Consider the following 14887-nt stretch of genomic DNA (forward strand, 5'->3'; position numbering starts at 1 on the left):
CTACAAAGGAATAATAGAAAGGTCTCAGGTGACGAAAGGGATGTCACTGGCTGAACTCCTTCAAGAATAGGGAAATATGAACATCTTACCCATAAACACCAGCCATGTGAAGGTAGGGCCTAAAATGGTATCCTCTGTTGCAGAGAGAGCTCTTAGATCATTTTCCATGGCTGGCTGGAAGGCTGGTCGACTCAAGACCAGTCGCTGGAGATGTCACTGCGATGGTTAAGCATTTATTTCCCTCTACAGTAATTTCTTTGCACATTTGGAAGTAATGCTACAATGCAAAAAGATCTGCAGTTGGGCCATTCTTTCATGATAGAATTGGACAATGATAATTACATAGAATAAAGACACAAGAAGAAATCTAATGTGAGGTAAGAAACATTTCTTCTTCAAGGACTTCTTCTCTAAACAAAGCAGAAGCAGAACATCACCAACTTTTAGGTAGATGTGTTTATTGCCAAAAAAGCAAATAGTTTATCTCTTTTTCTGTTTGTCTCCCCATTTATTCCAATCTCTAACCAAGAACAGTGAAGTTTATGAATGGATTTGTTCATTTCGTTTCACTTTTCCTAAACTGAAATTTGGAAATATAAAATTAGTTGTACATGACCTTCACTTTTGTACTTTTATAGAAAGCCTTGTGGATCAAAAATCTTCAGCATAGAAAGCTTCGGAGCAAGAAATTCACCAACTCATATAAATAAAACAACAAGACAAGACCAAACCTGATGTGGGTAAGCAAACATAGCATGCTTCTAAATGGTCATGAAAGAATAGCCACAATCCCTTAACATCAGAACAGAGGTAAGTCCTTATCACCAGCATAGAGGTAAGTACTTCAGAGTTGGCCCTTTGTAGGAAAGGAAACAGATGCTTGACTATTTCCCTGTTCCTCTTGGCCTCTTTGAACCGATGGTGTTTCTCGAGTCAAGTGAATACCTTCAGCCTGGAAAAACTCACTGGAATTGGAAAATGAAGGATAGGCCTTCGTTTGACTGTTTCTCACAAGCTTAGAACAGCAACAAATTCAGAGTGAAAGTGCTGAAGTGAGATAAGGAACGTAACATCTTTCACGAAGATAGACGTGAGTATTACCAACATGGAGGTAAGTCTTGGGTCCTTTTTCTTGCTGGTGGGACTAAACTAGGTTTATTGAAACACCCACTTGAGTGGCTTATAGTTTCTTTGCAGACTTGACAGTGGTTTTCCAAGTTTAAAAGAACTGTATCCTAGCAGTTCCTGAAAGTAACAGTGAATTGAAAAGCTCAAAGAAAATGCATGGATTTCAACACTGTGAATAAACAAACAAACAAGGAACCAAAAAGGAGTCTACTATGAAGTAAGGAACACAGTTTATTGCTCTGCTTTAATGAATATCACCGAAATGCAGGTAGGGCCTAAAGAGGCACCTTTTGTTGCAGTGAATGATCCTTAGTCTCCCAAACCTTCATAGATGACATGTTGAAACAATGATCATGAATCTCTCTCTGGCTGATGATATAGTGATTTTTTTTTTTTTTGCAGGGACTGAGCTGACAAATACTAACCTTTTGCATCTTTAAAGAGGGAGTGTTGAAAAGCAGAAAGAAATGGTATTTTTTCTACTGGATCAAAATGTAACGAGCTCATAACAGGATGTCTTCTGTGCAATGGGAAACATGAATTTGAGAATCCCATAATTCAGGTACAGCAACATGTAGAACATGCCCAGCGTAGAGGTAGGTTCTTTAGATCACTTTCTACCAACTCCCCAACTACTTTTGTCACATTTTCTTGTCTGCTTGATCTTTACAAACCAATCCTTGCAGTCAGTTTAAACAGTTTCTTTTTTGCAGAGAAGGTACTCCTTTCATCTGCTAATCTGGATTTGTGGACAGGCTTGAGAACAAGAAAGAATCAGGCATGTATAACCTCTATAAGTACTTAATGCTAAAATTACTACTTTTGGAAATGCTAATAATTAGAACATGCTATCTATAGTAAGGAAGGCAACAATGGTTCCAGTAGAAACCCCCTGAACTCATAGTGTAAGGAAGAGATCCACTTTTCGAAAGAAGGAACTATGACATTTATTTAGAAGTATAATCAGGAAATTCCCAGAATTCCAAGATATTGGGAAAATAGACAAGATAGCTTCCCAGAGCCATGAATATATGAAGGTTACAGAATTGAAACTGGACGCTGCTCATCCAGCTCTAGCCACTAAATAGTTATGGGCATTGCTCCAGTGATGGGAAACTGCCTTCTGCAATGGGATGGAGTGCACAATAGGCACTTTAAGCTCTGCCACTCAATGTAGGATCTTTGTTTGAAAGAGCAATGAAAAAAGAAAAACAGATTCAGTCATGGCTATTCAAGAAAAATTAGAATGGCCAATAGTAGGAAGGATTCCTGTTGAGGGGCAATACTGAAGAAGAAATCAGCTAGACCCTTTGGAGTCAATGCTCAGGCTTGTTTATCAGATCAGTCCATGGTGGCATGAAAAAGGTATTGTAACCGTCATGCCATGCCCCATTGAGGTTGTTTTTCCATGGAGAAGAGTAACAGAGATTGCAAGGGTGGCCTTTGGGTTATAGCACAGCAATAGGGGTAAGGGGAAGAAGCACTGATAGGCAGAAGCAGTATCAGGGGGCACTTTGTGTATGGCTCTTGCTCATGGTATGCCCAGGCTAGTGCTGACTGCCACTTTTGGGGTCGGGAAGGAATTTTCCTCCAGGGCGGATTGGCCTGAGATCCTGGAGGTTTTTCGCCTTCCCCTGGGCACTGAGCAGGAGTCACTTTGGGAGGTTAGTTGGCATATTCAGTTCAGTAAATAATATCATTTAAAGAAGGCAATACAAATAGTATATAAATGGGGAGAAGGAGTATCAGGGGTCCCTTGTGTATGGCTCTTGCTCATGGTATGCCCAGGCTAGTGCTGACTGCCACTTTTGGAGTCGGGAAGGAATTTTCCTCCAGGGTGGATTGGCCTGAGAACCTGGAGGTTTTTCGCCTTCCCCTGGGCACTGAGCAGGAGTCACTTTGGGAGGTTAGTTGGCATATTCAGTTCAGTAAATAATATATAAAAATGGGGAGAAGGAGTATCAGGGGTCCCTTGTGTATGGCTCTTGCTCATGGCTTGCCCAGGCTAGTGCTGACTGCCACTTTTGGGGTCGGGAAGGAATTTTCCTCCAGGGCAGATTGGCCTGAGATCCTGGAGGTTTTTCGCCTTCCCCTGGGCACTGGGCAGGAGTCACTTTGTCAGGTTAGCTGGCATATTCAGTTCAGTAAAGAAAATCATTTCAAGAAAAATAAATCTGATTGAAAATTAATTATTGTCTCCTTGGCCTTTTTTGCTTGGATTCTTTGAACATTGCTTGTGGTTGAAGAAGCTAGGTGGGGCTGAGGACAGACAGAGACAGATATCTTCCTCTTCCCCCACTGCAAACTACAAAAAGCAGTTTGTACTTTTATGATCAGCTTGTAATTGTTGGTTGTTGATTATTACTGTCAGCTACATTATTGGGCTGTCAGCCACACTATTTTTATTCCAGAAGCCATATTATTGGGAGCCAGATTAAGTCTTGGTATAATATCTTGCTTAGTGGTCATTCCCAAACTTTCCAATTGCATCCCTTTATTCAAATCCAAGTCCCAGTAGATGAGAAGTTTGGTTATAGTGCTGTTCACGTCTGAGCAGGAGAACTTTCCATTTCATTTTCTTCTAACCAAGTCTAAACTCCACAAATTGCTGTGAGGAGCTGGATTTATCTGGCATTTAGTATTTCTTTAGCATTTAGTATTGGATTTCACAGCTGTATGAAAAATGAGTATACACACACACATCAATGTGTACATTAATTGTGCTGATGTAGCACTATATAGTGCTGGAGCAGAGACAGTAGGAAATAGCCACTTGTTACATCTCTCCCTGTTAAGGATATCTGTTGCTGGAGAAGAAAGTATAAGCAAATCCTGTCATAAACTGGCAGCTCAAAGGATTCATCCTCGATTCCCTCTCACTTTCTGAGCTAGGAATAAAGCAACTAGAAAACAGTACAACAGTTTAAGAGCTTGGTTAGCACAATTAGCAAACAATGGCCTGTTACAGACTGCCAAAATAAAGCTGCTTGGGGTTTCTTTGGAGGTATGCTATTTAAATGATGCATGGGTCGTAAGAGTCTGGAGGTCGCACCAAAGCCACACTCCATTCCTAAGCACGGGAGTGCAGCTTTGGTGCAGCTTCTGGATTCTTAGGATGCATGCATCATTTAAACAGCATACCTCCAAAGAGACCCCAAGCAGCTTTATTTTGGCAGTCTGTAACAGGCCAATGTATTCAGTAGGCATCTTATGTAAACCAGTTCACATTCACACTGTGCATGAGTGTGCATGTGCCTTGCAGTTGCCTGATCCTTATTGCAACCCCATGAATTTCATGGAGGATTTTTGTCAAGGAATTTTCAGAGCTGGTTGGACCAGTTCCTTCCTTTGGAATATAACCTATAGTATTTGGTATTTGTTGGTGGTTTCCTATCCAAGTACTAACCAGGGATGCCCTGCTGAGCTCGCATGGTCAGGCAGGATCTGGTTCCTTTGCGGTTATTTAGGCTACTCAGTATACATCTTAGGTCCAAAACTCACAGAAGAAATAATCCAGTTTGAGACTGCTTTAACTGCTCTGGCTCACTGTTGCAGATTCTGGGAACTATAGTTTTGTGACGCATTTAGCCTTCTCTGTCTGAGAGCTCTGGTGCCGCAATAAACTCCCAGGATTCCCTAGAACTGAGCCATATGGTTTCTGCAGTGTGTTTGGGACCTTAGTCTCCCTCTAGTTGGAAACATACAACGTGAAAACTGAACTACAATTCTGTCTCAAGACCTGAGGAAGAGTCCAAATCTCAGGCTACTGGAGAAGCAACAGTGCAGCAGAGCAGATCCTGCTTGCTCTGTTGGAAATGGCAAGTTACAGACCAGAAAAGGATTGTGCCTTATGAAAAGTAATTTACAGTGAATCCCTCCACAACATTTATGATATGCTTTCAAGGCAACTTCCACTTACGGTGAACCTATCCTAGGGTTTTCTTTTTATAAGATGTATTCCGAGGAGGTTTTCCATTCCCTTCCTCTGAGGATGAGAGAGTGTGAGTGCCCACAGTCATTGCTCAGCGGGGACCCAAATCCTGCTCTACCAGAGTCCAGGTTCAAAGCTCAAATCACGATGCCACTCTTCCTCCAAAATATATTCACATGAAACTGACATGTCTTTCTTCTGTATTGGAATGGTGCCTGGTACGTATAAAAAAACATACCTCCACATACCTCACAGACTGATCAGATGTCACCTTTTTTCACAGATGGGCATTTAAACAATTTTCGAGGGATCCCAAACTTTGCCATGCCATTCAGTTTTCTAAGCTTTGCTATCCATTCCAGTGCCTGGAAGGTGGCATTCAAAAGACAAAGAGGACCACCATCCAAAGAAAGAAATCATTCTAAATAAAACCTTTTCCTGAATATACTTCTTGCCATTTCCAGCAGGCATAATGGAAGTCTCCTTTACCAAAGTGGCAACAGCAGCTCTTATCACCTGTTGTAACAGATTATTTTCCAGGATGTCAGCTGCTACTAATATTAACAACAGCTTGCTTTAGTAAGGAAATGGCAAGAAATATATTCCTTTTGTCAGCAAGGAAGGGATCCATTCAAACTACTGCAAAAACCCAAGATCTTTTGCAACAGAGAACCTTATTTATTACTGTCTGGGACTTCGTAGAACTGCATCTTCAATCCACTTGAACTCCTGTTGGGCAGCAGGGAAGGGAGATAGGCTAACGAAAACTGGATAGGCCATTTGGCCCAGAGACATTCAGATTTCACCATCCTGTAGACAACTTGCCAAACACAGATATATTGTGTGTTTTTGCTCACTATTGGCTCTGGAAAACCGAATATAATGCTTTTAAAAAGAGAGACAGGGTTACAAATACACTTCTGTTCTAGCATAAAGACTCTGTATTCCTTTCCTATTTGGATTAATGCAACCAGAGGTCTAGAGATCATTTTTAAAGGGGGAGGTGTTCCAGCACTGTGTCCTGGAATGAAAAGAGCCCAGCCTCTAAGAAGGAAGAAAACATTTCTGTTTGTGTCTGGATTTGCCTCTGTATATTCTGTGAAGCAGTCAACTTCATCTAGCTGTTTACTCTCCTCCTGGCTCCTGAGAACTTGAACAACTCCAAAAGGATGTTACCCAAAGAACAGAGGTGTGTGGAGGGGGCAGCTGTCACCAACTCTCTGCATTACTTCAACTGTGGGGTTACTTAGCTTTTGCAAGACGCTTGGGTACCTTTTGGACTATGTGCACCAGTTTGTACAGTACTCACTGAGGAGAACTCCAGGTCTCAGGTGAATCCAGAAGATTTTTGTTTAAAAAAACACAGAGTGTGATCACACACACACACACACACACACTTCAGACAGACACAGTATCCAGAGGTAACCAAAATGGAAATAAGGAAATGGGACAGTGGCATTTTAGGGGCTGCAGTGGGATTACAATTACCTGTCTGAAGAGAAATTGAGGAAAGGTGGAGTGGCTCAGACTGAAGAGGTCTGAGGGTGATTCAGACCACACACAGAATGCAGGTGTATATGCCCACTGGGTGCACAGAGGTTAGGTTTTGGAACCATACTTATATCTGAAAACTAGCCCCAAGTGATGGGCTCTCTGGTCAGGTAACAAAGGCTTGATGCCTTTTCCCAAGGAACAACAAGGGGATTCTGGACTGGTTGATGGCTGTAATTTTAGTGTGACACAAACAGTAATAGGATCAGGGTATCCCTGAGATGGAGGAACAGGGAAGCTTGACTGGGAATACAACAAGGGATAGGCAGAGAGATTGGCTGACGGCTTTGGATTCAAAGAGATCCTCTGTCTGAAGTTTTGAGAGGAAATGTAGATTACTTAGCGGAAGGAAGGAGCACTTAATATTTGACTGTCTCATTTACCTGGATGCCCACATACCTTGGGGACACATTTATTTTTTCCTGGGAACCTGACATAGTGTTCCTAAAAGGTCATCTCTCAAAGACATGCAATCTCCAGATATGAGATATGAAAATATGAGGACTTCAAAATACAGCATGTGGTATTCAGGGGTGCTTAAAGAGGAAGATTATTTTCATCTGTTTATTCTTAAAGAGAATCTAGAGTGGTATTTATGGGACCGTCCCATTTCTCTGAGCAGTGAAGGACAGTGTTTTATCCAAAGTTTGTTTTCCTTTGAGATAACTGTTGAGCTCATGGATTATTTTTATCCTCCATGCCTTTATTTAAAAATATACAAGTTGAGCACAGGTGGAAGTTCAAATGTAAAAAAATGCCATGAGCTCCCCACTCGCCTCAAAATACAAGATCAGCTCTTAGCATTTCTCACATTGCCTCATGTTCACCTATCCAACTGCTTTCTTCAGCTGCATCTGCACTGTAGAATTAATGCAGCTTGACACCACTTTGACCGCCATGGCTCAGTGCTATGTAACCCTAAAAAAGGCTAAATAAGCTATACATCCCAGGGAGATGAGATTTTAGAGCCAATTGAAATGTATACAAATTGCTTGCAGTACAGTTCTTTTGGGTTGGTCAAACTGTATCCTTTAAACCAGAGCAGCTAAAAGTTGTGGTTGTCAGTCCTTGGTAGGTTTTTAAGAACAAACAAAGCCATTTTAACCAACAGGTGCAAATATGTTGCCAGTCCCCGACACAGTTTTTAAAAATCGCTGGTCTCCACAATTAGGGCTTTGCCCCTCCAAATAATAATTTCCCACCCCCATAAAATCTTCTTTAAATCCCTAGAATTGCAGAGAAGGAGTCATTGAAAACTGCTCTCACCTAGAAGTCACATATTTGCCATGTTCTCGTTCTTGTTCTCTTGCTAATTTTCCCATACCCCTTTTGTTTGGATGCCTAAACTATATTTTTAAATGTGCAGCTGACATTTTAAATCTCTATGCTGCTAGAAATTTGGGAACTAAAGGAAAAAATTCACGGGGAAGCATAATTCATATTTTGTTTGGCAATACTACACACATCCCTAATCACAGGCTATGACCACATGGGAAGATGGACACTCAGTATAGTAGTTGCTGAAAAGGAGGAGATATTCAAGAGGAGCAGAAATAGATAATCAAAAGGAGAAGTACTCCTGATAAGATTAATGACAGGGCTAGGGTGAATTTTGTGTTCCGCACTGCAGTTTTAAAAACTTATGAAGAAATGAGTCCAACAAGCCAAGTGGTGGGGGAGAGAAAGGACCACATATGTGGAAAGCCTGCAACATCTGATATGAGCTTCACTCTTTTTCACCATATCACATAAAAATTGAGAGACAATACCCCAACTTGCCATAAAACCCACTGGGTGACTTTGGGCAAGTCACATGCTCTCAGCCTCAGGGGAAGGCAATGGCTAACCTCCTCTGAACAAATCTTGCCAAGAAAACCCTATGATAGGGTTGCCATTAGCTGAAACTGTTGTACACATCAACAACAATAAGCAAGGCAGTACCACAATATGGGCTGTGGAGGATCTTTGAGCCAGTATGGCACAGAGGTTTGTTTGTTGGACTACGACTCTGGAGACCACAGTTCAACTCCAAAATCAGCCATAAAACTCACTATGGGTAAGTCACACTCTCTCAACCTCAGTGGAAGGCAATGGCAAACCCCCCTAAACAAGTCTTGGCAAGACAACACTATGAAAGGTTTGCCTTAGGGTTGTCATAAATCAGAAATGACTTGAAGGCACACAACAATAACAACAATGGGAGTTATTGTGCTAAGGTACTATAATGGAAGATGCAGTGAAGCAATTATTGCAAAGAAGTGGTTAACACATCCACAGGGGTATGATAACAAAGAAGAGGAGGCAGGCTTGGCTCAAGACTAACTAAGGTCATTCATTTGGGAAGAAACTGGCTGAAGGAACAAAAAAGGGGTGGTATGGTAACTGAGGGCCCAAACATACAGGCCAAAATAAAGCTGTTTCGGGTCACTTTGGAGGTATGCTGTTTAAATGATGCAGGCGTCCTAAGAGGCTGGAAGCTGCGCCAAAACTCTGCTTCAGTCCTAAGGACTGGAGCACAGCTTTGGAGCAGCTTCCAGCCTCTTAGGATGCATGCATCATTTAAACAGCATACCTCCAAAGTGATCCGAAGCAGCTTTATTTTCACCTCTCTGTTCGCACCCTGAGACAACTAAAGTTGGTTTGAGTTTGTAACAAATAAGCAATTAGCCTACCAATCGTTTGCAAAATATGTTTGGTTTAATTAGGCATTGCTAAGGCTTGCTGCATAATTTTGACAATGATTGGCTCTTGTATGGGCCTGTAGTTACTGAATAAAGGTTTACTGAGTTTTAACTGCTGAAGCCTGAATTTCTGAACTTTGTTAACTGCTGGACTTGACAAGCTATTAATAGAGAAGTACCTACTTCATCTGATAAAGATTGTTGGTTCCTCGATGGTCAATATCATGACACAAAGCTGCAGTAACCATAGCCAGTGCTTCAAGATCTGTGTAGTACTGTTTCAGCTTGCCTGTCTACACAAGAAGATCAGAATCACACCTCCCAATTAGTGTCTCCAATCAAAATTTCAGTGTTATGTTAGTTGCTAATAATTTTTTTAAAAGCACTAAAACACTAAGAAAATGGTAGGAAGTTTTTAAAACAACACATTAATAGATGGAACTTGTAATATGGAGCCCTGCAATCTGAAATAGTGTGAGCCAAAACCATGTTTACTATGCTGCTACATCACTTTCCCCTAGTGTATAATAATAATGATAATGATAATGATAATAATAATAATAATAATAATAGATTTATTTCTAGCCTGCCCAATCACGAAGAATCCGGGCGGGTTACAACAATAAAATACATCATATTACAATAGAGTTAAAAAATCAAACCCTAGACCTACCCCCCATTCCCAGTACTAAAACAAAATTAAACAATAATAGTATAAAAACAATTAAAAACATTAAATACATTAAACAACCAAAAAATAGGCCGAAACATAGGTGGGGAAGAATAGACAGGCGAGGGGGCAAATATCTCTATATCTGGGGAGGATAACTAGGTTGGAAAGGCCTGCTGGAAGAGATCCGTCTTGAGTGCTTTCTTAAAAGCTACCAGAGTGGAAATGTGACGGATCTCCTCCGGCAGGTCGTTCCATAGTTGAGGAGCAGTAGTAGAAAAGGCCCTCTGGGAGACAGATGTTACCCTAGATTTTTTTGGCTGTAGTAGATTTCTTCCAGAGGACCTTAGTGTGTGGGGCGGACAATAGGGAAGAAGGCGTTCCCTCAAGTACTCTGGGCCCAAGCCATGTAGGGTTTTAAAGGTAATCACCAACACCTTGTACTTTGCCCGGAAACTAATAGGCAGCCAGTGCAGGGACTTCAAGACCGGTATTATATGGTCATTCCTAGAAGTTCCCGTGATCAATCTGGCAGCCATATTTTGCACCAACTGAAGTTTCTGAACTTGGCACAAGGGTAGCCCCAAGTACAGCGCATTACAGAAGTCCAATCAAGAGGTTACCAGTGCATGTACTACTGTTTCCAGGTCCCTCAGCTCCAAGAAGGGGCGCAGTTGGCGTATCAGATGAAGCTGATAGCAGGCGCTCTTGACAGTTGCATCCACCTGAGCTGTCAGTTGGAGCGACGAGTCAAGGAGCACCCCCAAGCTGCAAACAGAATCCTTCAGGGGAAGTGTGACCCCATCCAGAACTGGCTGACACAACTCCATTCTTGGATTCGGGGTTCCTATAGCGAGTACTTCCGTCTTACCTGGATTCAGCTTAAGTCGGTTTTCCCTCATCCAATCCATTACCGCCCCAAGACAGGCATTCAGAGGAGAGATGCCATCTTTAGTCACTGCTTCAGTCCAAGACATAGAGAAGTATATTTGGGTGTCATCAGTGTACTGATAACACCCCGCCCCATGTCTCTGAATGATCTCTCCCAGCGGCTTCATGTAAATGTTAAATAGCATTGGGGACAGAATCGCGCTTTGAGGGATGCCTGATTTGAGCTCCCTCTTGGCCGAACAACTGTCCCCAAGCGACACCATCTGAAACCTGTCTGAGAGATAGGACCGGAACCACTGCAATGCAGTGCCTCCAATACCCAACTCTTCCAGGCGTTCCAGAAGGATACCATGGTCAATGGTATCGAAGGCCGCTGAGAGGTTCAAGAGCTCCAGCAGGGTCACACTTCCCCTGTCAATGCCCAGACAGAGATCATCGACTAAGGAGACCATGGCAGTCTCAACTCCGTATCCCGTCCTGAATCCGGTTTGAAATCTTGCAGATTATAAAGTTTTTTGCAGTTAGGTGGCGGGAATCTAGGCTCTTAAATACTCTATAGGTGGGACAGTGAATAGAAACTCTTATCCTGCAGATGCATATGTCCCTTTTGCGAGCAAACATCCAATTTGGTAATTCATGGGGGGAAATTAAATGTATGCAAGGGTGTAAACTGAGTAAGTAAATAAAAATTTCTCTAAACGTGTGTTCAGCATTTTTGTGGAAGTGGTTCTTGAAGTGCTATAGTGGTTTGGCATGGCACTTGATTTCTGCCACACACACACACACACACACATTATTTAGCTTGCTTTGTTTTGTGATTGGCTATTGGAAGATAGACCCAGGTTTAATTTTCAAGTCTGACTGCTAAGGCACATATCTCTGAGACTGGAAAAGGGAAGACAGATTCATTGTAGGGAATATATATTTCTCTCAATGTCTGATTTGATTTTCAGACCATTTCGTGGGAGAACAAATGTCAGAAAAGACATACCATAAGAAGTGTGAACATGGTTTGTGCAACATTGAAGCCATGGCGCCAGTTGTGATAAGTAATTCTTCTATAACCCTTGCTGACTGAATAAATGAATCTCACCAACACCTGTGAAAACAGAACTGTAATGAGTATAGTTTTTGAGTGCTTTCTGGAAATGACACAAGGCACTGTTGTGGAATCAAACAAGAAGCTTGCAAAAAATAATTAATAATAATAATAATAATAATAAGAAGAAGAAGAAGAAGAAGAAGCATTTTCCTCTAACTTTGTAGATTTGCCTTGAAGTGAGGGCAGATTAATTTAGAGGATAAATGGTTAGAATTTTTTTAATTTTCTTTCAAGGCATTTTATTTTATGGCTCTATTTAGAACATCTGTATTGCATCTAATAACTGTGGTTCTTGAAATACCTTATATTGTATTTAAAACATAATAGATACGGCCAGAGATAAGAACTAATTGCAATCAATTAGATTATAGACATTGTCTAAGATAATGGGACAACTTATTTCAGCATTAATTCCAAAGTTGTTAGTTGTTAAAGTATTAATTAGTCAAATAAGAGAACATGCTAAAGAGCCAACAAATTTCACATATCTCAACTGGTTCCTTACTCAGATCTCTTGGATTTTTGAAAAACCACTTCCTGCTTTTTGTTTGCTCCTGTGGATTTGGAATTACATTGTTTATGACATAGAGGTTCAAACCACTTTGTTTATTTTTGTTCATTGGCCCTATACAGATGGGTTCGAATGGCTCCTTTTTTAAAATTCAAAGTCAAAAGATGAAGAAGGATGGGTTGTTATTGTTGTGGTGGTTGTGCCTTCAAGTCATTTCTAATTATGGCAATCCCAAGACAAACCTATCATGAGGCTTTCTTGGCAAGATTTGTTCAGAGGGGTTTTGCCAGTGACATCCTCTGAGGCTGAGAGCATGTGACTTGCCCAGGGTCAGTTGGCAGGTTTCATGGCTGGGCAGGGAACTGAATCCTGGTCTCCAGTGTCCTAGTCCAACACCTAAACCACTACACCATGCTGGCTCTCAATTTTTATATGATATGGTGAAAAAGAGTGAAGCTCCTACCAAATGTTGCAGGCTTTATAAACATTAAAATATTTATAAAGTAAAATGCTTATAAACATTCTATAGAGCTATCATCCTCTAGAAACAAGCACATGCTGCTTCTGAACTTGGAAAAGTTAAGATATTTTTATGTTCTTAGAAATGGGTAAATACAAAGCCATGGAGGGCTCACCGTTAGAGGGATGTGCTTCCCAATATTCATGATGATAGGAATTAGCCTACGGAGTAAAGTTCTCACTTACCTCCTGTGGAATTTGGAATTTTTTCACCACTCCAAGCTCATAGTACATTTGAATGCCACATTTCACAAGGTCTAATTCAGTCCATTCCATATCAGAAAAGTGGAAGTGATAGATTTCATATTCTTCAGGATCTGGAAGCTGTGATTTCTGCAGGAAAAGAATTACATTAGCATGTCCATATGGTAAAAGTATCTCTGCTGAAGCAACAAGCCTGCCTCGAGGAGCTCACAACCTGTGGCTGCAATGCTATTTATTTTAATGTGCCCATACAGTCATTCATTTTATTCACATGTAATGCTAAACTATGGTTTGGTGTTATGTGCACGAGCTGCCACAAGCCCAAGAAGTCTTAGATTTGGTCATTCCCGCATATCGCTTCTCTCGTGTAGCCAAGTGAAGGACTTTGCAGGCATTGAGTTTCCTTTTCTCTTAACCTTTGTTTTCCATTATGTGCAAATTAGGGGGCTGTTATTTCATAACAAATTCTTGTTGGTTAAACATGACACCTTCATAATCCATTTGTTTGATGGTGGCTTATTTAGAAACTGAACAGATTTTTTATAAAGCCCAATAGGCACACAAAATTAAGGGATTTTCTGCGCAACCTGGCCTCTTTGTGGGTGAAAATAATACTTAGTTGAGAAGTAACGAAGTGTGGAATAGTTATGTTTCTTACCATATAATTTTCTTATAAGTAAAAGCTGTAGATAAAATGCATGCCTGACTAATATGTGGGAGGGAGATTAGGTTAGGATCTGAGAGATCAAATGATTTCTATCATGTACATAGTCCTCCTCTAGTTGCATGAAGCATATTGGTCAATGCTGCAATATTGCATGCCTATACGTGGGGCTCTGTCCACTCTGATTGTATAAGTGATTTCAACTGTAATGCATGATAAAGAAAGAAGCTTCCTAGTTCAGCCCTGTAACATTTTATAATAAAGATATGACCTCAGAAGAGGGATGTAAATCCCTATAGATTTTATTCCCATACAGAAGAACAAAACACAGTCAGCCCTCCATATCCACAGTTTTTTTATCCATGAATTCAAATATCCAGAGCTTGAAAATGTTTTTAAAAATTCTTAAATTCCAAAAAGGAAAGCTTTTACTATTTTATATAAGGGACACTGTTTTACTATGCCATTGCATTTAAGGGGACCTGAGCATCCAAGGATTCTGGTATTCACGGGAAGTCCTGGAACCAAATTCCAACAGATACCAAGGGCCCACTATAGTTGAAAATGTTTTTCCCCCACCTAGGTGAGATTATAAGATTGTTTATAAACTTTTGATTATTTTTGTGAAAAATTTACCGAACTACTTTAAAAATCTGACTGTGTATGCACAAAATACAATACATTTGTATTAAACAGAATACTTTTGCACCCACACACACCCTGTATTGTTGCTTTTGGTGAACAAAACTGCTGGTCTTTTCATTCCCAGGCAGAGGCAAAACAAACGAACCTCCCCCAAACCTCCCAAAACCTCACAGCAGTTATTAGAGAAGACTGAGATGTGACATGATAGCCACCTTTAAATATCTGAAGTAATGCCATGTAGAAGATGGAACCAGCTTGTTGTTCCAAGACTGGAACACAAACTAAACGTTTCAAATTAGAAGAAAAGAGATTCCACCTAAACATTGGGAAGAATGATTTCATTCTAAGAACTGTCTGACAGTGGAATAGTCTGTCTCAGAGGGTGGTGGC

The 14887-nt window shown here is 40.8% G+C and overlaps 1 protein-coding gene across 1 annotated transcript in view; it reads right to left on the bottom strand.

Annotated features, from left to right (window-relative positions):
• PDE6B (phosphodiesterase 6B) overlaps positions 1–14887 on the bottom strand; it is a 58938-nt gene that overhangs the window by 28426 nt on the left and 15625 nt on the right. Inside the window, exons 12-14 of the mRNA XM_089488696.1 lie at positions 13171–13317; positions 11844–11951; positions 9475–9584 (exon numbers count right to left, since the gene is read on the bottom strand). Of these exons, the coding sequence (XP_089344822.1) occupies positions 9475–9584; positions 11844–11951; positions 13171–13317 (365 nt within the window). The remainder of the gene's footprint in view (positions 1–9474; positions 9585–11843; positions 11952–13170; positions 13318–14887) is intronic.

The sequence above is a fragment of the Sceloporus occidentalis genome, unplaced genomic scaffold (assembly GCF_023333645.1).
Source record: "Sceloporus occidentalis isolate IW3139 unplaced genomic scaffold, rSceOcc1.0.p SCAF_1, whole genome shotgun sequence".
NCBI classification, from domain to species: Eukaryota; Metazoa; Chordata; class Lepidosauria; order Squamata; family Phrynosomatidae; genus Sceloporus; species Sceloporus occidentalis.